This window comes from Phascolarctos cinereus, unplaced genomic scaffold (assembly GCF_003287225.1).
Source record: "Phascolarctos cinereus isolate Bilbo 61053 unplaced genomic scaffold, phaCin_HiC Scaffold_726;HRSCAF=1367, whole genome shotgun sequence".
NCBI lineage: Eukaryota > Metazoa > Chordata > Mammalia > Diprotodontia > Phascolarctidae > Phascolarctos > Phascolarctos cinereus.
In genome coordinates this window covers 44,212,358-44,235,973 of record NW_027556098.1, presented here as the reverse complement: position 1 = coordinate 44,235,973, position 23,616 = coordinate 44,212,358, and the positions used below count along the sequence as shown (strand labels likewise).

At 38.5% G+C, this 23,616-nt stretch overlaps 1 protein-coding gene and 2 pseudogenes across 1 annotated transcript in view; all 3 read left to right on the top strand.

Moving 5' to 3' along the window:
• The window catches only part of UBASH3A (ubiquitin associated and SH3 domain containing A), a 99,846-nt gene that overhangs the window by 26,137 nt on the left and 50,093 nt on the right, over positions 1-23,616 (top strand). Inside the window, exons 3-4 of the mRNA XM_020973877.2 lie at positions 3,869-4,055; positions 10,081-10,279. Of these exons, the coding sequence (XP_020829536.1) occupies positions 3,869-4,055; positions 10,081-10,279 (386 nt within the window). The remainder of the gene's footprint in view (positions 1-3,868; positions 4,056-10,080; positions 10,280-23,616) is intronic.
• LOC144454207 (ubiquitin-associated protein 2-like pseudogene) lies at positions 10,961-15,329 on the top strand (annotated as a pseudogene).
• On the top strand, positions 12,624-15,329 carry LOC110199150 (ubiquitin-associated protein 2-like pseudogene; annotated as a pseudogene).

The following is a 23,616-nucleotide window of genomic DNA, read 5'->3' as shown; positions in this document are numbered from 1 at the left end:
CTGTTTACCTCTTCATGTTCCACTGAGTCCTGTATTTGAAAGTCAAATTTTCTATTTAGCTCTGGTCTTTTCATCAGAAATGCTTGAAAGTCCTCTATTTCACTGAATGACCAATTTTTCCCCTGAAGGATTATACTCAGTTTTGCTGGGTAGGTGATTCTTGGTTGTAATCCTATCTCCTTTGCCCTCTGGAATATTCCATGCCCTATGGTCCTTCAATGTAGAAGCTGCTAAATCTTGTGTTATCCTGATTGTGTTTCCACAATACTTGAATTGTTTCCTTCTGGCAGCTTGTAATATTTTCTCCTTGACCTGGGAACTCTGGAATTTGGCTACAATATTCCTAGGAGTTTTCCTTTGGGGATCTCTTTCAGGAGGAGATCGGTGGATTCTTTCAATTTCTGTTTTGCCTCTGGTTCTAAATATCAGGGCAGTTTTCCTTGATAATTTCTTGAAAGATGATGTCTAGGCTCTTTTTTTGATCATGGCTTTCAGATAGTCCAATAATTTTTAAATTCTCTCTCCTGGATCTATTTTCCAGGTCAGTTGTTTTTCCAATGAGATATTTCACATTGTTTTCTAATTTTTCATTCTTTTGGATTTGTTTTACAGTGTCTTGATTTCTCATAAAGTCACTAGTTCCAATTGCTCTATTCTAATTTTTAAGGAAGTATTTTCTTCAGTAATCTTTTGGACTTCCTTTTCCATTTGGCCAATTTTTCTTTTTAGGGCATTTTTCTCCTCATTGGCTTTTTGGACCTCTTTTGCCATTTGGGTTAGGCTGTTTTTTAAGGTGTTATTTTCTTCAGTATTTTTTTGGGTCTCCTTTAGCAAGCTGTTGACTTGTTTTTCATGATTTTCTTGCATCACTCTCATTTCTCTTCCCAGTTTTTCCTCTACTTCCCTTACTTGCTTCTCAAAATCCCTTTTGAGCTCTTCCAAGGCCTGGTACTGATTCATATTTTTCTTGGAGGCTTTGGATGTAGGAGCTTTGACTTTTGTTGTCTTCTTCTGGTTGTATATTTTGATCTTCTTTTCACCAAAGTAAGATAATATAGTCTGACTTTTTTTGTGCTGCTTGCTCATGATCCCAGCCAATTACTTGAGTTTTAAACTCTTTTTAAGGTAACAGTCTGCTTCTAATGTGGAGAATGTACTGTCCCAAGCTTCAGGGGTTTGTATAGCTGTTTTCAGAGATACTTGTAGGGACCTGTAAATTTTCAGTTCTTCCAAGGTGGTATGATAAGGGGCGAGGTGTTTACTCCTTTCCTGGCCTGTGACCACAAGTATTCCTTTCTGTCCCATAACTGTGAGGGGGGTACAAGCTCCACCACGCCAGCGCTCCTCCTCACCCCATCACTGCCGCCCAGAACTGTGACCCAGATCCACACACGGGCAAAGCAAGAGATTCCTGCCTCAGCACTGGCAGAGAGATCCCTGCAGTCCCTCTCTGATCAGCCACTGGATTCCCCCTCAGTCTGTGAGCCCGAAGCTCGGGAAGCAGCTGCCCCCGCCAGGGCCAAGCTCTTGGGGAATGGAGTTGAAACTCCGCCTTCCTGTCGGTCCATGGACAGAAACAGACTTTTCCCACTGACCTTCTAAGTTGTCTTTGGCATTCGTGGATTGAGGAGTCTGGAAACCTCCACAGCTGCCCTCGATTCAGTCCTCTGAGGTCTGTTCCAGGTTTGCTGCGGCCTGCCTGCCCACGCCACGCTGCGCTGCGCTCTGAGCCCGGCACGATACACCTTTCTGATCAATCATCCAGGTTGTCTTGGGCTGGAAATTTGCTTCACTCTGTCTTTTTGTGGGTTCTGCTGCTTCAGAATTTGTTTAGAGCCATTTTTTATGAGTATTTGGAGGGGTTTGGGGGAGAGCTCAAGCAAATCACTGCTTTCACTCCGCCATCTTGGCTCCGCCCCCACAATGCTGTTCTTGAGAGGTACAAAAGAGAAATGACAATGATAAAAGCAGAATTTATGGCACATACAGCAAAAATAATGGGCAGAATAGAAAAATGAAATCTGCAATGGCACTTCTCACCAAAGAAATAAAAAAGAAAACAATCAATTGTGAACATAAATACATAGAAGTGAAGGACAATCTAGTAGAAAAGCAGTAACATTAAAAGAAAATTTGCTGCCTATGAAAGCACAGAACATAGTGATCTTGAATATAAGATGTGTAGAGACAATCTAAGGTTCATAGGTCTTTCAGAATAACATAACAGACCCATATGTACAAAAATATTTATAACAGCTCTTTTTGTGGTGGCAAAGAATTGGAAATTGAGGGGATGCCCATCAACTGGGGAATGGCTGAACAAGTTATGGCATATGAATGTAATGGAATACTATTGTGCTATAAGAAATGATGAGCAGGCGGACTTCAGAAAAAACTGCAAAGACTTGTATGGACTAATTCTGAGTGAAGTGAGCAGAACCCGGAGAATGTTGTACACAGTAACAGTCACATTCTGTGATGACGAACTTAGACAGACTTAGCTCTTCTCAGCAATGCAAGGATTTAGGACATCAACAAAAATCTCATGATGGAAAATGCTATCCACATCCAGAGAAAGAACTATGGAATTTGAACTCAGATCAAAGCATAGTATTTGCTTTTTTTTCTCTTTTGTTTTGTCTCCTCTTTCTTGTCATTCCTTCTATTGGTTCTAATTCTCCCTTACAACATGACTAATGTGAAAATATGTTTAAACAGAATTCATATGTATAGCCTATATCAGATTGCATGCTATTTTGGGGAGGTGGTGAACAAGGGGATAGGGATGAATGTTTGATGTGCTGGGTTCAAATCAAATGAAGGAAAATATGTCCATAGTCTCAGAAAGAGAAGAGCCTGCCACGGAGTTGTTGAAAAGGAAGGAAGTATTAAAAGAGTGGGAGAAAGGAAAGAGGCCTTGGTGGTGGGAGGGGATTACACTGATGAATCTGTGTGGGTGATCTGTGATCACATATGATCTGTGTAGGGAAATGAGAACCTTACATTGAGTGAGGTCTAAGGAATTTGGTGCTTGAAAAGTTTACTCACCCTATATTGATGGAGGTAGGGATTTCGAACCCCTGGGGGCAACTGACACCTGAGGGAAACGTGAGGGCATGGACCCAGAGGGAAAATTTTGGGGCAAATGTAAAAAAAAAAAAAGAGATAACCCAGAAATGATATAGATCAATGGTGGATTATATAATCAGGGATGTGGTAGAGGAGGTGCCCTGCCATGGAGCAGTGTCCTCTCTAACAGCTTCAATAATTGGCATTATTCTGGGTGTGTCTAAAAATGGAATAGGGAAATCTATAGGGAAAATCCTACAAGGCAGTCACAGAAAGTGCCTAGAGGGAAGAGCTTAGGAGGAATAACTTGAAAGATCTGATTACATTAGGAATGCAGAAAAAAAGAGAGAGAGAGTAGATAATTATAGGGGTCATGATTCAAAGAATGACAGTTTAGAGTAAATAGAAAGAGAGAATGGATAATGTAGACAGTGAAATTCTTTTCTTTAAAGGAGTGCAAAAACTGGATTTTTTTCAGTGTATTCATCAGTTGTGCTGACTTTTTATTTCTTCCAACAACAAACAACAATGTGGGATTGTTCTCTGGGAGAGGGAAGAAGAAAGATGCTTCAGAAAACTATGACAATGTAAGAAACAAAATATCAGCAAAAAAATTTAAAAAAAAAAAACTTCCAAATAGGACCTCATCTGAGGGCCAAGTTTTGCTTTCTTTTCTTTTGATTTTGCATCAAAGTGAGCGAAAAGATTCTCTCTCTCTTTCTGTCTCTTTCTCTGTCTCTGTCTCTCTGTCTCTCTCTCACACTTGTAAATGGCCAAATTATCCAATTCTTCCTTGCAGGTTGCATTTTCATTACAATGACCCTTCTTTAGATGATCCAATCCCTCAAGAATATGCCCTCTACCTATGTCCCACTGGACCTCTACTAGAAAAACTGCAGGAGTTTTGGAGAGAAAGCAAACGCCAGTGTGGCAAGAACAGAGCACATGAAATTTTCCCGCATGTGACACTCTGTGACTTCTTTACGGTAAGACAATTTCCTTTATTTCTTAAAATATAGACTCCCTAACTTGACATTCAAGGCCTTCCATGGTATGTTTTCCAACTTTCTTTTCCTGTGCCTTTTTTCTTACTACTTCCCTTCATATTCTCTCTGTACTAGCCAGTCTGGAATACTAGCAATATTAAATGTTCTATGATTTGTCTTGCTTCCTCCTACCTATATGTATACATTGTCCAACATTCCTAGGAATCCTTCCATACTATCCTTCAAAGACCAGATGAGGTGCCACTTTCTTAATGAAACCTTCTCTAATGAGAAGTGATTCTTTCCCTCCTTAAGTTACTTAGGCCGGTTTGTTAGATCTTTCTTACTCACTAGATCATATTCTAATTTGTGTTACAGTTATTTGTACATTTCCCTGATCTGCACTCTACTCTGATTCAATTGTAACCTCAAGAGCAGTGATTATTACCTGATATTACTTGAACAGAAAAAGAGGAACAGCCACATGGCGAGTGAGCGTGGTCAGGATTATAGTTTTAGTATTCCTTCAGAGTTGACAGGACCACAAATCTCTGTTGATCCCCAACAGGATCGTAACTGGGTTAGGCTTAGGTTAGCTACAGCTTTGTCCCAGTGTGCCGTTATGTAGGGGGTGAACCTCTTCTACAATTGGAAACTTTCCCTGAATCCATGCCTCGGGCTCATCTTTTGGCCATATGCTATGATGTATCACTTCAAATGATACTGACCCTCTCCAAGGGCCCACCTTATATTTTATTCTGAGACTTCTTTCTCAGAGGTTTTGGGTGAAATCAGGGAGCATCATCGATGTGGAAACAGGAGAGGAAAGGCAGGGACCCCTCCATCTGACCATGCTTCTTCCATTGTGTTTTGAGCATCTCCTGCAGGAAGAGAAAGGCTACCAAACTCTCTTGAGTGAGTCCATCACAGAGCCCATCTCCTGCCTGATCCCCAGACTCCCGTAGAAGGCTAATAAAAAAAGGCAATAGGCCTTCCTTTTGGCCATGTGTATTCTATCATGCTGTGTACATCTCCTGTCTGATCTCCAGTCTTCTGAAATTGTGAACTGAAGAAGTACACACCTTAACATAGTACTCACACATATCCTAATCTCCAGCCTCCTATGAGAAGAGAAATACTATTCTAATCGCTTGTGGCTGACATGTTGGGAGAGTCATCATTGCATCAAGTTTGAAGCCTGATCTCCTGCCTTGGAGAAAGAGAGCATCATTTAGGCTATAATACTATTTTTACATGAATTTGTTTTTATTTTGCTACTGAAAAAGGTTTTAAGAAAAAATGTTTTACAGCACTTCTCTTTGTGATACATAGGGTTCAGAGTAGTGGGCAATTAGAAATTGAGAGAAGGGGAGAAAAGCGTCATAGCTTTTGATGTGGGGAAAATGAGTGAGAGTATATGGTAAAATACAACAAATATTTCTAATGTTAAAAACAACATGTAATATTATTTTAGTTCTCTCTGTATTCATTAAGTAGTCACTATAAGTTTAACTATAGTTTAGTGTATAAGCTTGATATGACTGAGGACCTCTTTTATTTCATGTAGTTTTAGTGCCTGTGAGAATTCCATCTGTGGGAAGAAAGGGTTTCTCAGGCTTTTATTGTATGGGCCTCCAAGGAGTAAAAATCATTATCTTAGTTCTAAAGAACATAAATAAAGTCCATGCTTACTAGTATTTGAGCTGATAAGACAGAAGATATAGTGTTTTTACAGGATCTTTGCTGTCGAGGCATAAGATATACTTTTCTCCTTTATACTATAAGCTTTGAAAATCTGTAATGACAAAAGAATAAATACCATTTCCTTCAGACCATTCTGATGTATAGAACCCTACAAATAAATGAAACTATGATTTCCTTTATTTTAATTTGTATAATTAAAATAAGAAAACTAAGGTAAACAAGGTTAAATGACTTGCCCAGAGTCGTAGAGCTGGTGTCTGAAGCTAGATTTGAACTCAGATCTTCCTGACCCCAAACCCTGCACTCTATCTACTATAGCACATACTTGCTCCACCAACATAACTCCATGCCTCTTAATTTCAGCAAGTGTCCAATTTTAGTGGGATATCAAGATCATCTGTTACGAGCTCCCTAAACCTTATTATTCTATATTTTATTCAAAATATTTTACCTCCAATCATCCTCTCATCCCTTACTCCAAATCTGTGGAAGATGTGACCCATCTCTTTGTCAAGGCCAACCTCTCTATTTGTGTCGTTAATTCTATTCACCTCTTTGTCTTCTACTGATTGCTTCTTATCATTTTCCCCTCTATCTTCTGCCTTTAGCACTTCTCTACCTTTCTACTGGTTCCTTTCCCATTGCCTACAAATATTCTCAGATAGAGACCAATCTTAACAACTTTCATTTGGTTCTACCCTCCTCAAGGCATTATCCTACCTGTCTTCTCCCTTTCACTGTGGGCAGCAAGGTGGTGGTAGCTGGGCTAGATGATGCAGGGTCTGGAGTCAGGAAGGACCTCAATTCAAATCCAACTTCAGACACTTACTGGTTGTGTGGCCTTGGGCAAGTTAAAACCCCTATTTGCTTCAATTTCACTATTGGTAAAGCAAGAATAATAATATTTCTTAGGGATCAAATTATATAATATTTCTAAAGGTCTTAGCACCATGCCTGGTACATAATATATAAATGTGAGCTATTATTATGATTTAGATTATGAAGGACATTATTACCTTGAGTACTTCTTTGTAATCTGGGTGAATCTTTGACCCACATAGGTGGAAACTTAGACTCTAAGTTAAATTCAGATATTTCACTAGAATAAGCTTTGGATGAGTCCATAACATGGCAAAAATAAGGCGTTTGGGGGAAAGGGAGTGGAATTAATTCATAAGATTCAACCTTTGATTCAGCACCCTCAGTTAGCTACCAGATCAGTCAGGAAATAGGTATTCATTAAATGATTATTATATTCCAGGCACTAAGCTAAGCACTAAAGATACAAAGGAGAAAACAGTTGCTGCCCTCAAGGAGCTCACAATGGAATAGCCAGAAGAGACCGTGGTCCCACTATCCCAGGACTGTCTATCCTATTACACAACTCCTGTATGATTAGGACTTAATCTGAATGGTCTTCTGGTTGGAACTGTCTGCTGAAAATCTTCTGCAAGCTGTTAATGTGGCATTATTATAATTCACCTTCCTTAGCCCAAGTAGGCCTTCCTAGTTAATTTTTTTTATCCTTCTCCCATTTTGTTACTGGCTTATCCTCCCTGAGCCCATCACTTCCACTATCAATATGACAGCTACCATAAGCAGACTTTTTGTCTGAAAATCCCGTGTAAATCTAGATTCCCAGATATTCTGCACATTTGACCATAGAGCACTTCTCACCACCCCTCTGGGCCATGTTCAACTCTCTACTTCTGGTACTTGCTGTACCTTCCTACGTAGCAGTTGGGTTTGAGTATCAATAAATCATTCTAACCTATCTCAGTGTCACTTTGTGCCTTTCACTTTAACTCTGCCCTAAATTTGCATGACAACATTCTACTGAGGGAGAAAACATGAAAATAACTAGGTACAAACAAGATTCATACGGAGTAGATGGAGAGTAATCTCAAAGAGTAAAGCATCATTAGATGGAGAACTATGAAAACCCATCTACAGAAAGTAGAATTTGATGTGGGTCTTGAAAGAAGCCAGGGAAGCTAAAAGGCTTAAGTAAAGAGACAGAGCACTCTAAGCATGTCACTTAGCCCATACAGTGGCACCAGACAAGATACTGGGTATAATGTTTGAGGAATAGTAAGTAGGCAAATTTAACTGGATCTTAGAGTGTGTAGAAGGGAGTAAAATGCAAGAAGACTGGAAAGAGAGTGTGTGGGACAGCTATCCTTATTTTCTAAATAAAACTCAGAGGTTTCTTGAGGTAGAAAGCAGAAAAGAATTTTTATTACAATCTCACAAGAAAGGGCTGCCTCACACCAAAGACATTTCAGTGTCAGAGCACACTGAACATAGATACAGCAGGTTTTTATAGGTCCCTACCACATTTCCCCTCCCTAACCCCCTTCCCCTTATCCCATTGGCTGGGCTTTCAGGGGGTACAATCTATTCATGGAGATACAAGTTTGCCCAGAGACAAGAAAAAGTGGGAAGCATTTCAAGGGCAAGCAGTCCAGGTTGGGGGCAGGGCTATCCTTTCTGCTAAGTACTTAAAAACAGGGCCTTAGCAGGGAATAGTTTTGAAAGCAACAATCAGGAACTATTAACAAGAACCATTGACTCCCTGAGGAGGCTTCACTTCTGAGAAATCATCTCTCATAAGAGGAACAGATAAAGTTATCCCGAATTTTCAGTACCAAACAGAACACCTCATATTTTATCTTGGAGCTACTAGAGAACTGCCGTACTTTACATAGTGAGATAGTCAGATCTATGCTTTAGGAAAATCACTTTGAGAGCAGAGTAGAGGATGGATTGGAGTGTGCAGAGACTTGAGGTGGAATGACTAATTAGAAGTCTGTTGTAATAGTCCAGGTGATAAGAACCTGAACTAGGGTGATAGTTGAATGGGTGGAGAGAAGGCAAATATAATGTAGCAGATTGATCAAGGAAGTTCTCCAAGCAACCTCCTATGTTTGTTACAGGAAGAAGGAATGCATTTACTCTTTTAGCAGTAAGCTCTGTGAAGACAGGGGTATTTGATTTTTGTCTTGAAACCCCTGAAACCTAGTATAGTGCTTAGTATATATCAGGCATACCACAAGTGCTTGATGAATTGAGTTGAATATATAATAAAGAAATCTTGTCTACAAATTATTTATAAATAGTTGTTTGCATGTTGTCTGCCCCATTAAACTGTGAGCTCCCAGAGAGCAGAGACTGATTTTCATTTGTTTCATTGCTTGTTTTCTTTTTCTCTGTACCTCCAGGGTTTAGCACTGATCCTGGACTATAGTAGACGCTTAATAAATGCTAATTGACTGAATGAGCAATGTGTACCAGGGACTGAGGTCTTCTATTATCATTGTTCTAGCTCAACTTCATTTTGGTGCTAAGCATGGAGGATGTTATTGGCAAAGTGTATTTTGTAGCCCTATTCTCTGTATAGCTCTTATGGCTCTGTTTTATTGGAGTCCATGGAATATTCATGGTTTAGGGGCACAGAATTCCTATTGGGGTTAAACAGGACTTATGAAGAGACTTCTTATCCAAGTCAGATACTTGCTATGGACCATGGACTTTGAATCAGTACTAGGCACAGACAGTGAATTGAATAAACTTAATTGTAGCTGGTAGTACACTGGCTGAATTTTGTTAGCTGCCCTGAGATAGACAAGGGGGCATTTGACCTAAGGTAGGGACTAAAGACTTCTTAGCCTGCCTTTATGAGGGAGAGATTTTCTAGTCACTACAGCAAGGTAGAAGGGAACAAAATCCCAGAAAATTTTCCTGAAGAGCTAAAGCCCATAAGGTGGTAGAAACTTGGCAGTGGAGATACCCAATAAAGACAACAAGAGATGACATAGTCAGTAAGGAACAAAGATAAAACACTGATAATAAATAACAGAAAATAGCATAATGATACCACCAGAAAACATTGGAAGTCCTGAAACATTAGAGGTGTATTACACTGGCAACGCACCCTCATTCTTTTTACATATGTGTCCTCTAGGCATGTTTTATGGTCATATGTGTTCTCTACATGTAAGTTCTTTCCCACTGATGTGGTAACTTGTGGGATAATATACCCAATAAGAAATAGCTTTTCTGGAAGCTAATATGTAAGAAGGAATGCCCCAGGTGCTCCAAATTTAAAAAAAAAAAAAAGGATGCTGACTTGTGTCATAAGGGTAATGGGTGGAAAGGGGAGCAGCTGGTTATACTCCAAACAATTAAATGAATCCACGGGTGGAAGACTATTTCATAAGGATCTCACTTTGAACACCATACCTATCTATGTATTAGTTATACTCAAAGTTTTGTATTATTTCTCTCAGGAACAGTGCATTTTGTATTTGTTTTTTCTTAGTGTGAAGACCAGAAAGTGGAACATTTATATGAAGCCCTGAAGAGAGCTGGTGACAAGATTTTGAGTTCCTTTCCTTCTACTATCCCTTTGAGCCTCCATTCTTCTATCAGTTACCTTGGATTCTTCATTAGTGATAATTCTGCAGATGTTATTCGAGAATTTGCCATGAGTTTTGCAACGGAAGCATCTATATTGGCAGGTAGGTCACCAGTGTCCATTGAAACTATAGAGATTGTTCAATAAGGAAATTATTCATTTGTAATATGAAAATGAACCAAAGCTATAAAAAAGGAATTCTAGTACACAGAGGAAATTCACTTAATGGCACAGGGGAAAGGGGGAATCTAAGGTATAAGTACTTCAGTGCATGTGTGTTGAGGTAAACTGGAGACAGAGGCCATGGGAGCTGATGGCAGTAAAAAACTAGGAGGCCAATGTGTTCAAAGAATAAGAGGATAGGACCAAAAAAAGACAAGTGTCAGACAGGTGCTGAATTTATTTTTGGAGGAGAAAAGGACATGGAGGTCCATAGGTGACAGCAATTAGAATCTGAACAGGATGTCCAGATTTAATTTTAAAGAAGGAAGGTCTGCCAAGTGATGATGGCAGAGGGCATATCTGAATCAGAGAGAAGGTAGAGTTAATCAATTAATATTTTATTTCTGTTTTCTCTACTAAAGAGAATGAATGACCTTTCCATAGGAAATACAAAAATAACTATAGGGAGTCGATACCCAAGATAATTGAGGAGATAACATGAGAACACCAAGTTACCCTAAATGAACTCAAGTCACTTGGCTCAGATAAAGTGCATCATCAGGTACTAAAAGAGCTGGTGAATGTAATGACTTGTTCAGTACTGTTCACATGATTATGGAGAATGGGTGAGGCATGTCATGACTGCAGAAAGGTAAATGTTTTCATGATTTTCAAAAAATGAAAGAGGATAAAATTTGCAAACTATATACTAGTGGGCTTAATTCTGATGCTTAGAAAAATTATGTAATAGATTCTTGAAGAAATGGTTAGTAAGGGCAGCTAGGTGGCACAGTGGATAGAGCACCAGCCCTGGAGTCAGGAGGACCTGAGTTCAAATCTGGATTCAGACACATAACACTCACTAGCTATGTGACTCTGGGCAAGCCACTTAACTCCAATTGCTTCACAAAAAAAAAAAAAGAAAGAAAGAAAAGAAATAGTTAGTGAACATCTAAAAAAGAGCAATCATAATTTCATTAAGAATATATCATACCGGACTAGCCTTACTTCCTCCTTTCGTTTCCTCCTTTCGTAGGTAACTAACCTAGTAAAGTCAAAGCAATGCTCTAGATATAGTTTAACTATGCAATGTATAGCACAAAATATATATGGTAGCATAAATTCCTGATACTATGGATAGGATCAGTTTCAGTCTAGTACAATATTCCATTGCACAGCTACAGTAAAATTCAGTAGTTGCTTGACTCCAACTTCTGCCATTTTCTTAGCAGTAAAAAGAGTAGGCATCAAAATCAAGGAGCTTGCTTTTAAATGCTATCTAAACCAGATTAAAATATAATTGGGAAAGAGATTTATGTGACAGGGTCAGTGTGGCTCAGGGTGTAAGTATGTGAAGGAAACTGAGCATTCTACCTCGTACACGCTGTTATTTGTATGTACTATAAATGATGAAATTGGTGAACACTGAGTCCAGGGAAACTGGGAGCAGACAAGGACAAAGAAGCAAATGTAGCACAAGCAGAGGCTACGAGCCACATCAAACTTGCAGAGATGATTTTGGACCACAACAAAGCTGACTTTGAGGAGAAGGTGAAGCAACTGATTGATATCATAGGCAAAAACAGGATGAATGTATGATTACTTTGCATTACTGTATTGGAGATATCAATAGAACTATCAACGTGCTGCTGAAAGAGAACCCAGCCTTCCCGAGAAATGGTTGGAAAAAAGAAGGAAGTCTGGGGCAGAAGGTGGTGGACAGATGGAAAGAGGAAGGCTAAGATAATCAAGACTGAGACAGAGACCATAGCAGAATTAGCAAGTCACAGAAGTGGGGAAGAGGCATCAGTTATAGATGAGGGTTTTAGGGTCAGGAAAATGGACTGGATAGTGCTGACACCAAAGGCCCAAATAGAAGAGCCACAGAAAGAGGTCAAAGTGGTCACAGATAAGGCACAGGTGGCTCTGATAGGAGGAAAGGATAGTTTTCTGCCCAAGATATGGGAATCTTTAACCCAGCCAATTATGCAGAACCACCACACCAAAAGGCAGCTAGGTGGCACAGTGGATAAAGTGCCAGGCTTGAAGGCAAGAAGACTCATTTTCATGAGTTCAAATCTGGCCTCAGACACTTACTAGCTGTATGACCCTTGGTAAGTAACTTAACCCTGTTTGTCTCAGTTCCTCATTTGTAAAAATGAGTTGTAGAAGGAAATGGCAAACCACTCCAGTATCTTTGCCAAGAAAACCCCAAATGGGATCACAAAGAGTTGGAAATGACTGAAAAATGACTGAACAACAAAAAAACACCAATGAAAACTAACATGGGTAACAATACCGGCAGTTTTGAGCCAAACAATAGGATGAGTGCATGGAGCACTGTGGCAGAGGAATAGGGCACAGAAGATTGCAATGAATATCTTTCTGAGACCAAGATCTTTGCTGCCTCTAATATGCTTTCAGAGTCTCTGCCTGCAGAAAATGTGACAATCACCACTGGTCAGAAGAATAACCTTTCTCTTTTATTAGGGAAGACACCTTCAATGGAAAATGAATCAACTAATCTGGCTCCATCTCAGACTCCTTCCTTTGCCCAGTCCCTGGTGTTCAGTAACCCTGGGTAGAGCACCATATCACAACTACAGCAGAAAGTACTTTCTTCCATTATAGCATGGTGAGCATGCTAGGAAAGGGTTTTGGTATCATCATCAATGTTAAAGTTGGTAGCAGCACAGGCTCTCAATTCTTGGAGAAGTTCAAGACAGCCCAGACTTTGGCCCAGTGAGCAGTTCAGCACCCTCAGTCAGGTGGGAACACTACCACTTCCTCTTGGGACATGGGCTCTACAACATAATCCCATTGCTAATGCAGAATGATTTGAAGAACTCAACATATCCAGCAGTCCACAGCCCTTTTACAAAGCCCTAGGCCTTCACCCCATCTTTAGCCATGATGGAGGTGTTCTTGCAGGAAAAATTATCTGCTATAACTACCTCTATGGTTGCATCTCTGGCACCTTCCTCTCCATTGTGAAGCAAGTCCACCTCAGCTCCACAGATGTCCCCAGGGTCTTGAGACAACCCAAATCTCTAGCCTTCAGCCAGTTCAAAGCCAGCAGAAAAAGAAAAAGGCCACTTTGACTTCAAAGATTTCTGCTCTGGCAGAGGAGATACCTGACTCAATAGATACATCAAGTCTAAACCTGTAGTTTGGGGCATTACAATTTGGGTCAGAGCCTATCTTCTAGTCTACTTCTACCAAGACCACCTCCTCAAGTCAGACTCCAAGCAGACTCTATACTAGCACTGCAAGTCTTTGTCCATAATTTCATCTAACCAGAGTCAGACCTCTGGCTTCTAGAGCAGCCCTATTCAGTAGACAACCCATATCTTCCAAAATAATACTCAGGACCGACTATATGAACAGAGATCCATACAGACTTGGCAGTACCCCAACTCCATCTCTTAATCTCCTCAGAATGACCTGACATGCAGTATTAGGGTAGTTGAAGGAAAAAAATTGTATGTATATATAGATAGATAGATAGATAGATAGAGGGCACAGGGTGAGTTGAAGATTAAGGGGTCATATCTGGAGAATAAAATTAAGGGATGAGAGAGGATGATACTTGGAGAAGAAAGGGAGTGGTAGAATGGGGTAAATTATCTCACAAAAATAAAACAGAAAAGAAAAGTCTCTCACAGTGGAGGGGGGAAACAGGGGAAGGTGAGAGGGAATGAGGGAATCTTATTCTCATAGGATTTGGCTTAAGGAGAAAATAACATACACATTCAATTGGGTATGGAAATCTGTCTTACCCTACAGGAAAATAGGGGGAGAGTGGGACAAGAGAGCAGGGGGGTGATAGAGAGGAGGGCAGATTGGGAAAGAGGGTAATCAGAAGTAAATACTTCTGAGGACGGACAGGGTCAAAAGAAAGAATAGAATAAATGGGAGGGCAGTATAGGATTAAGGGAAATAGAGTTAGCTTTTCACAACATGTCTACTGTGGAAGTGTTTTGCATAACTGCACATGTACAACCTATATTGAGTTGCTTGCCTTTTCAATGAGGGTAGGTGGGGAGGGAGGAAGGGAGAAAATTTGGAACTCAAAGTTTTAAAAACACATGTTTTAAAAAAAAATGTTTTCACATGCTACTGGGAAATAAGAAATACAGGAAATGGGGTACAGAAGTCTATCCTGCTCTACAGGAAAATAGAGAAGGGGAAGGGGATAAGAGAAAGGAGGAGGGAGAGATAGAAGAGAAGGCAGAACAGGGGAAGGAGTATTCAGAATGCATGCCATCTTGGGGTGGGTGGAGAGGTGAGAAATTTGGAACTCAAAAACTTGTGGAAGTGAATATTGAAAACTAAAAATAAATGAACTTATATTAAAAAAAAAAAAAGAATGACCTGACATGAAAAAAAAAAGATTCAGTTCTATGCAGACCACACAGTTACAGATCACACAATTTGTTGAAAGTGCTGCTAGCCTTGCAGTGAAATCTGATTCACTCTCTACTCCCAGCACTTCCCCTCTCAATGACACGATATCTACAGCTTCCTTGCTGACAACAGCCAAACAGCACTCATCTTCACTGGATGACAAATACCACCACCATTCAACACAACAGCACATTATCCGCCCAACAGAATATACTTGTCATTATCATCTTCTGGGCACACTTCAACACCAATTCTTTTGAACACAAGTGTTAAAAGTGAGGTTAGTTGTCATTCTTCCTCTAGCACTTTCTCCACTGCATACAGCAGAGTCTCAGTGCCTCTCACTATGGGAATAGTCAAAAATTCTAACACAAATATTCCACTTTGTCCCCCATGGGTACAAGGATTTTTCTTTAAGAAAAGTCCTAACCTAGGTCTGTTGTTCCACTGTGATGTAATATTATTTTCTATGAACTGAGGAAAATATATTAGCATATGAATCTTTTTCTGGTGTTTCAAAAGGCTTTTTATCCAAGTTGTTTTATTTATTTTTAACATTCATTTTTTTATTTTGATTTCCAAATTCTCTCCCTCCCTCAAACGCCTCCCTCCCTCATTGAGAAGGCAAGCAATATGATACCCATTATACACGTGAAGTCATCAGAAACATATTTCCATTTTACTATGTTGCAAAGAACACAAAAGCAAGAAAAATAAAGTTTAAATATATGCTTCAATCTGCACTCAGAGTTTATGGAGGTAGATAATATTTTTTATCACAAGTGCTTTAGAATGTCTTGGATCATTGTCTTGATTAGAGTAATTAAGTCTTTCACAGTTGATCATCATTACAATATTGCTATTACTGTGTACAATATTCTCCTGGTTCTGCTCACTCACTTCCCTTTACATTAGTTCATGTAAGTCTTCTTAGGTTTTTCTGAAACTATCCTCATCATAGTCTCTTATAGCACAAAAGTATTCCATCACAACTTGTTCAGCTGTTCCCCAATTTATGGTCATTCTTCAATTTCCAATTCTTTGCCACCATTAAAGGAGCTTCTATACATATTATTGTACATTAAAAAAGGTTTTTCCCTTTTTTATCTCTTTGGTATATAGACCTAGTAGTGGTCTTGCTGGGTCAAAGGGTATAAATGGTCAAAAGATATGAACAGCAGTGTTTAGCAGAAGCAGCCAAGAATGCTATAATGAGCTTGGATTTTTTTTTAAAAAATAAGGATTTTCAGAATAAAGCAGTGACAGTTCCACACTATTCCATATCTGGGGTGTTGTATTCAGTCCTAGTTGCCACAGTTTAGGATGAACATTGATGATAATAACAATAACTAATAATGTCTATCATTTATATAGCACCTTAAGTTTGCAAAATGCTTTACAAATATTATCTCATTTTATTCTCACTAAAATCCTGGGTACTATTGCTACCTAGTAATAATACCTAGGTAGTATTATTACCTTCATTCTACAAGTGAAGAAATGGAAGAAGACAGAGGTGAAATGACTTGCTTAGAGTCACATAGCTAGCAGGTGTCTGTGGCTGGAATTGAACTAGTCTTCCTGACTCTAGGTCCAATGCAGTCACTGTGTCATCTAACTACCTGGTAAGCTGAGAACAATCAGGGTGCACTGGTAAATATTTAACAATCAACTCTCCAAAAACACATGAGATACTTTTAAGTTTAACCTACAGTATTAACATTTTCTCCATCAAATTTTAAGTCTAAATAATTTTTTTAAAAAATCAAACCCAAAAGAGGCAAATCTTAGCTTAATATAAGCAAAATTTTCCTAATAATTAGAACTATCCAAAAATGGAGTGGAGGTTAAAGATTCACCCGCATTGGAGAACTTCAAGCAGAAGCTGGATGATCACTTGTGAATGTTGTGGTAGAGATTCTATTTGGATATGACTTAGAATGGATGACCACTGAGATCCCCTCTACTCTAAAATTGTATGATTCTGTGAAAGTGGCAATGGGAATCAAGAAGTTCTATAACCCCTCCTCCTCTTGTATCTGGAGTGTTTTCAAGAACAACATAAGCTACAATGGAAACCAGAAGCTAGAAGGATTGTAAGAGAAAGATATATTGGACCATAGATTTATAGCTAGAAGTGACCTTGGAGTTCATCCAGTCCAATCTTTTATTTTAAATATAAGGAAACTGAGGCTTAGAGAGCTGAAGTGATGTTCCAAGGTCACACAATGGTAGTTTTTGAATTAGATCTTCTAGACCAGTGGTCTTTTTATTTTTTTTTGTATACCTAAGGTTTTTTTTTTAATTGAACACATCCCAATGTTTTTATTTTTATTTATAAATTATATATAAAATAGATGCACTACTGTATTAGGATCATATTAAGGATCATAATAAGCATATAGAAAATAGAAGTCAATATTTTAAAGAAATTTAGTAATATTTTAATAAGAGCAATGTAGGTGAATACGCTTTATTATTTTTTTAAATCTTGGTATAACACTTTGTGTTACAGAGATGTGAAGTTCTGGTTCTAATTTCAGTTTATTGTGATGCTTCCCAAAAGAGGAAGAAGAAGGAAAAATTTCAGCAAAGCTGATCAATACATTGAAAAGCTCTGACATTATGTGTGATACCTTAAATCCATGAAGCCCTCTCCCTGTCCCAACATCTGCAAAGGATTAAGTGGAAGTGTCTTCACATACCTCTTTTGGGGGGCCAAACTTGTTCTTTAAAATGTTATAATATTCATTTACAACATCATATTTTCATGTTTTTTTTTCCTACCTGTACACTACAGCTATAGATATTGTGTACATTGTTTTCCTGGCTCTGCTTATTTCACTTTGCATTCATTCATGTAAGTTATTTTATACTTCTCTGTATTCATCATGTTTGTCATACAGTCATATTCCATTACATTCGTGTTCCACTGTTTGTTCAGAAGCATTTCACTTTTGAACTAGAAGCTTCAGTGTCTTTAGCTTATAAAACCTCATACTTGAAAATTTAAGTATAACTTCCTTCCACAAATGTGAACCAATGGAAAGGACCAATTCTCAAATTTAGTGGTGATGTATTCTTTAAACTTGGAATTTTAGGTTTTTCATGTGTATTTTAAGAACTGATAGACATACTATAAATGCCCAGGAATAGTTGAAAATATATATTCCAAAAGATTATATTTTTGTGTAGGTTCCTGAATAGAAACAAGATTATTTAATGCATCAGACATTGCCTGGCCATATATTTTATCCTGGCATAATCTTCCATATCAGCTACTTAGAGCAGTGTTCCACATTGTTTTATTTTTAATGTTTTTAAAAATAGAAGTCAAGCCTTCTCAATGTGATTTCATATAGGAAATAAAGGGGTAGACCTAGCTGTGGTGCAATGAAATGAGAAGTGAATTTCAAGTCAAAAGACTCACTTGAACTTATCTGTGTGACATCAAGCAAGTCACTTAATTTCTCTGAATCTTAGCTTCCTCATTTGTACAATATGGAAAAATCCTTAAACTACACAAGTTTGTTATGAAATTTTTAAAAATATTTAAGTGCTTGTGATACAGAGGTAAACAATTGCTACTAATAATAAAGTGAATCATCATTTTCTATATAATATGACTGAGATCCTGTGCTTTTCCAAGTTCAGTATAGGGTCTTCTGGATAATCACAATTATGTAAAAACTCCATCATCCAGTGCCTTCTCTACCAAGTAGGAACCACAAAGAAAGTAGCAAAACATAGAATTGGAACAGACTAATAAATAAAAAAACATGAGAAAATCAAGTAGTATAATCATTCTCTGTCTCCCTACGTGAAGAGGTGCTGTATTCCACAGCTGTCCAGACATTTGAGAGGTGGAGGATTTCCCAGATGGTTGATGGCCCAGGGTCATTCTCTCTGCTTTGGTTTCTGTTTTGCTCTGCCTCTGCAGATGCTGTTTCTCTCTGCCTCCCAGTAAGCTGCTGCCACCATCTGCTGCTACCATCGTTTTTCCCCTCAAAAGAAGCGTGTGTGTGTGTGTGTGTGTGTGTGTGTGTGTGTGTGTGTGTGTATGAGAGAAACAGAGACAGAAAGACAGAGACAAAGAGAGATAGAGAAGAGACTGCCCACATGACTAGGAACAAATCAACACCTTTTTATCTCTTTTGTTAATCATTCTTACATCCGTGTTCAGCAGATATTAAAAAAAGCTCCTCATAGACTCTCCAGACCTTTTCTTAACTGCACTTGAGTCCCCTCAACAGAATGTTCCTAACCTCCCACTTGCGATTCTCAGTTAAACTAGACCAAGTGAAATTCCTGTCAGCTTTCCTTATTCCCCTGGATATTGGGCCACAGCCATGCAAATAACCTCAAAACTTCAACAGCCTCCACTACTAAGCCAATGAGATCAAAGAGAAAAAGGATATATATACATATATATATATACACACACATATATACATATACATATATATACACATATATACATATATATACATATATATATACACACACATATATACATATACATATATATACACATATATACATACATGTGTGTTTGTATACCTGTATATGTATATATGAAAAAATATATTTATAACAACTTCTTTTCGTACTAGCCCCCAACTAGAAACAAAAGGGGTGTCCACTTACTGGGGAATAATTTTAAAAATTATTGCATATGATTGTAATGGAATATTATTGGACCATAAGAAATGTCAAAATGGATAGTTTCAAGCTGGGAAGGGTTTTATGAATTAGGTAGAACAATTTATGCAATGAAAACATGATTATAGAGAAAAACAGTTCTGAACAATTTAAGAATTCTGACCAATTCAACGATAAATCACAAGTTCAGAGGATCAAGATAAAACATAACACCCACCTTCTGCCAGAGACATGATAGACTTAAAAAATAGACTTATCTATTCTTGGAGATAACCAATGTGGGAATTTGTTTTTTGGGGGGGCCATACATATTTGTTTTGAGGGTTCCTTATTTTTTTCTATGTTGTTTTTTGCAGGGGAATGAGAGGAAGAACTAATAAGCATTTGTAAAAAATAGATTCCATTTTTAAATGCTACCGATAAAATAATAAAAACAAAAGATCTTTTAGAACAACACACACACACACACACACACACACCCCAAAGTTCAAATAGTCACAAAGAAGCTTTAGTGGCATTTAGCAACACTAGAGGGCAGCTAAGTGACACAGTGGATAGAATTGAGTCAGGAAAATTCATCTTTGTGGGTTCAAACTTAGCTGTGTGACCCTGGGCAAGTCACTTAATTCTGTTTGCCTCAGTTTTCTTATCTCTAAAATGAACTGGAGAAGGAAATGGCAAACCACTCCAGTATCTTTGCCAAGATAGCCCCAAATGGGGTCATGAAGACTCAGACGTGACTGAATAATAACAGTAATACTAGAAGAGTCAGGATAGAGTGGAACTGACCTGCATTGTTGCTATAGCAGTGGTCCACGTTCCCCTTTACAAACAGTGACCTATGACTTTCATTTATGTTTCAAAGGGAAAGATCTCTATTTTTCCTAAGCCTGTTAAACAGGAATCCCAGATCTAGAAGCACTTGTATGCTTGGTTCATACCTCCCAAATTACTACAATGGAGAAAAATTTCTAGTTAAGTTCTGAATTACTTGGTGCAGCTTTCAATGTGAATTCAATGTAATTGGTAATTATTAAACAAAAAAAACATGCTTAAACTATAACTTAGAATGTTAGAGCTCTTTAATCTAAAAAGAATAGTAATAATAGATGTGGTCTTAGACTTCACACATACCCCCAATCCTGATGTATGTTCGCCTCTCACATTCCCTTGTGAGTCTCTTGATCCTGACCTAATTTAGAGTGGATTAGATACTGGGCTTGGTGGCACATAGACCTTATCATCCTTCCACAGGCCTAGAAAGTTGTCACTAAATATTGTTTGTCCTTTGTTTTTGAAGAGAACCATGACATCACAATGTTGGGGTCAGGGTACAGTGTGTTCATCTATGGCTGATCAGTCCAATAAAAGTTCAAAAGGCTCTACCACAGGTTGGACACAAGTAGTCCATTAGAACATTTGGGGTGGAGCTATCTCTGAATTTGCACAGCTCACATTTCCTTTGTGCTACTGCAATTCTGCTTTGTTCTTAGAATACAGAACCTTCTTTGATGAGGGCATGCCATACTGGGCAGTCCTATGCCAGTGTCTCTCATGTCTCACAATCAATATTAAAGTTCTTCAGAGAGACCTTAAGAGTGAGCTTATGCTATTTCTTCTGACCACTGTGATTTCTTGCCTTGTGTGAGTTCTCCATGAAATACTCTTTCAGGTAAACATGCATTTGTTATTTGGTCTACATGGCCAGCCTGTCAGAATTGCATTCTCTGGGATTGAATTTGAATGCTTGGCAATTCAGCTCAAGAGAGGACTTCATGTCCAAGACATTATATTGCTAGGTGATCTTCACAATCTTCCTAAGACAATTCAAGTGGAAATGATTTGGTTATATGGCATAGCTCTGATAGACTGTTGGGGTTTCGCAGACATACAACAATGAAGTCAGAACAACATCTCTGTAGACCTTCACTTTGGTAGACAATCTAAGGCCTTTTTTCTCCCACACTTTCTTTTGGAGCCCCTCAAACTCTGAGCTAGCTCTGGCAATGCCTGCATCAACCTCATCATCTATGTGGATATCTCTAGAAAGTATACTGCCAAAGTAAGTGAACTTATCCACAGCATTCAAAATCTCTCCATTTAATTTTGGCCAATTGTTGCACCATGGATTGTGTGGTGTTGGCTGGTAAATGACTTCTGCTTTCTTGGTGTTGATCGTCAGGCCAAAATTAGCACAAGCAGCAGAGAATTGACTCATATTCTGTTATATCTCCACCTCAGAGGCTGCAATGAATGCACAATCATCTGCAAACAAAAAGTCATGCACCAGCTTCCCCTCCACTTTGGTCTTGGCTTGTAGCCTTTTCAAGTTAAATAGCTTACCAACAGTGCCATAGCTGACCTTAATTCCGTTTTTATCCTCACTGAAAGCATCTGACAGCATTGCAGAAAATAAGCATGGGAGCAAGCACATAGCCCTGTTTTACTCCATTGGTGACTAGGAAAACATGACAGCATTGCCCTTAACACAGAACCTATATGAGCACGCCATCAAGAAACTGGCATACGATACTGATAAACTTCTCCAGGCAACCAAATTTCACCATGATCTTCTATGACTTTCTATGTAGAGGAAATGATTATACTGGTCTTGTCTCTTTCCTAGGTGTGATAGCAATGTAGTCACTGGTTTGTTCATTTGTTTTTTTAATTTAGTTTTTTTATCCTCAGCCTTTATTTTTTTCCAAGAAATTATTTTTTTTTATTTTCAACATTCACTTTTATAAGATTTTGAATTCCAAATTTTTTATCCCTCTCTCTCTTCTCTCCCCACTCCCAAGATAGCAAGCAACCCAATATAGAATACACATGTACAACCACATCATGTTGTGAAAGAAGAATCAGAACAAATGGAAAAAACTCTCAGAAAGAAAAAAATTTTAAAAAGTGAAATAGTATGCTTTGATCTGCACTCAGATTCCATAGTTCTTTCTCTGGATGTGGATAGCACTTTCTATCATGAGTCTTTTGAAATTGTCTGCCATTGCTGTGAAGAGCCAAGTCTATTATAGTCAATCATCACACTATGTTGCTGCCACTTTGTACAATGCCCTCCTGGTTCTGCTCACTTCACTCAGCATCAGTACATGTAAGTCTCTCTAGGTTTTTCCAAAATCTGCCTGCTCATCATTTCTTACAGCACAACAATACTCAACCGCATTCACACACCACAACCTGCTCAGCCATTCCCCAAACAATGGGCATCCCCTCACCTTCCAGATCCTTGCCATCACAAAAAAAGCTGCCATTAAATATCCTTGTACATGTGGGTCCTTTTCCACTCTTTATGAATTCTTTGGGATACAAACCCAGCACTGGTACTGCTGGATCAAAGGGAATGCCCAGCCCCATAACCCCTTGGACACAGCTTCAAATTACTCTCCAGAATGACCAGCCCTCAACTCTACCAACAATACACCAGCATTCCAATTTTCCCACATCCTGTCCAGCATCCACCACTCTCCCCTTCTGTCACATTAACCAATCTTGTAGGTGTGAGGCAGTACCTCAGAGTTGTTTTAACCTGTACTTTTCCAATCAATAGTGATCTAAAGCATTTTTTCACATGACCATAAATAGTCTTAATTTCTTCATCTGAAAACTGAATATTCAAAACCCTTGACCATTTATCAATTGGGGAATGACTCTAATTCTTATAAATTTGACTCAGTTCTCTATACATTTTAGAAATAAGGCCTTTATCAGAAATACTGGCTATAAAAACTATTTCCCAGCTTTCTGCTTTCCTGCCAGTCTTGGATACATTGGCTCTGTCTGTACAAAAGCTCCTCAATTTAATGTAATCAAAATTATCCATTTTGCATTTCACAATGTTCTCTATCTCTTGTTTGGTCATAAATTCTTCCCTTTTCCATAGATCTGACAGGTAAACTATCACTTGCTCTCCTAATTTACTTATGGTGTGACCCTTTGTGTCTAAATCACGTACCCTTTTGACCTTATCTTGGTACATAGTATGAGATGTTGGTCTATGCCTAGTTTCTGCCATACTCTTTTCTAGTCTTCCCAGCAGTTTTTGTCAAGTAGAAAGTTCTTATTCCAGAAGCTGGAATCTTCAGGGTAGTCACTGTTTAAAAGAAGAAAAAGAAAGAAAAGCTTAGCATTGATTCAAAAATCAAAATTTTTTGCTGTAATATGATGACTATAAAGGGAAATCTGGACTTTTCC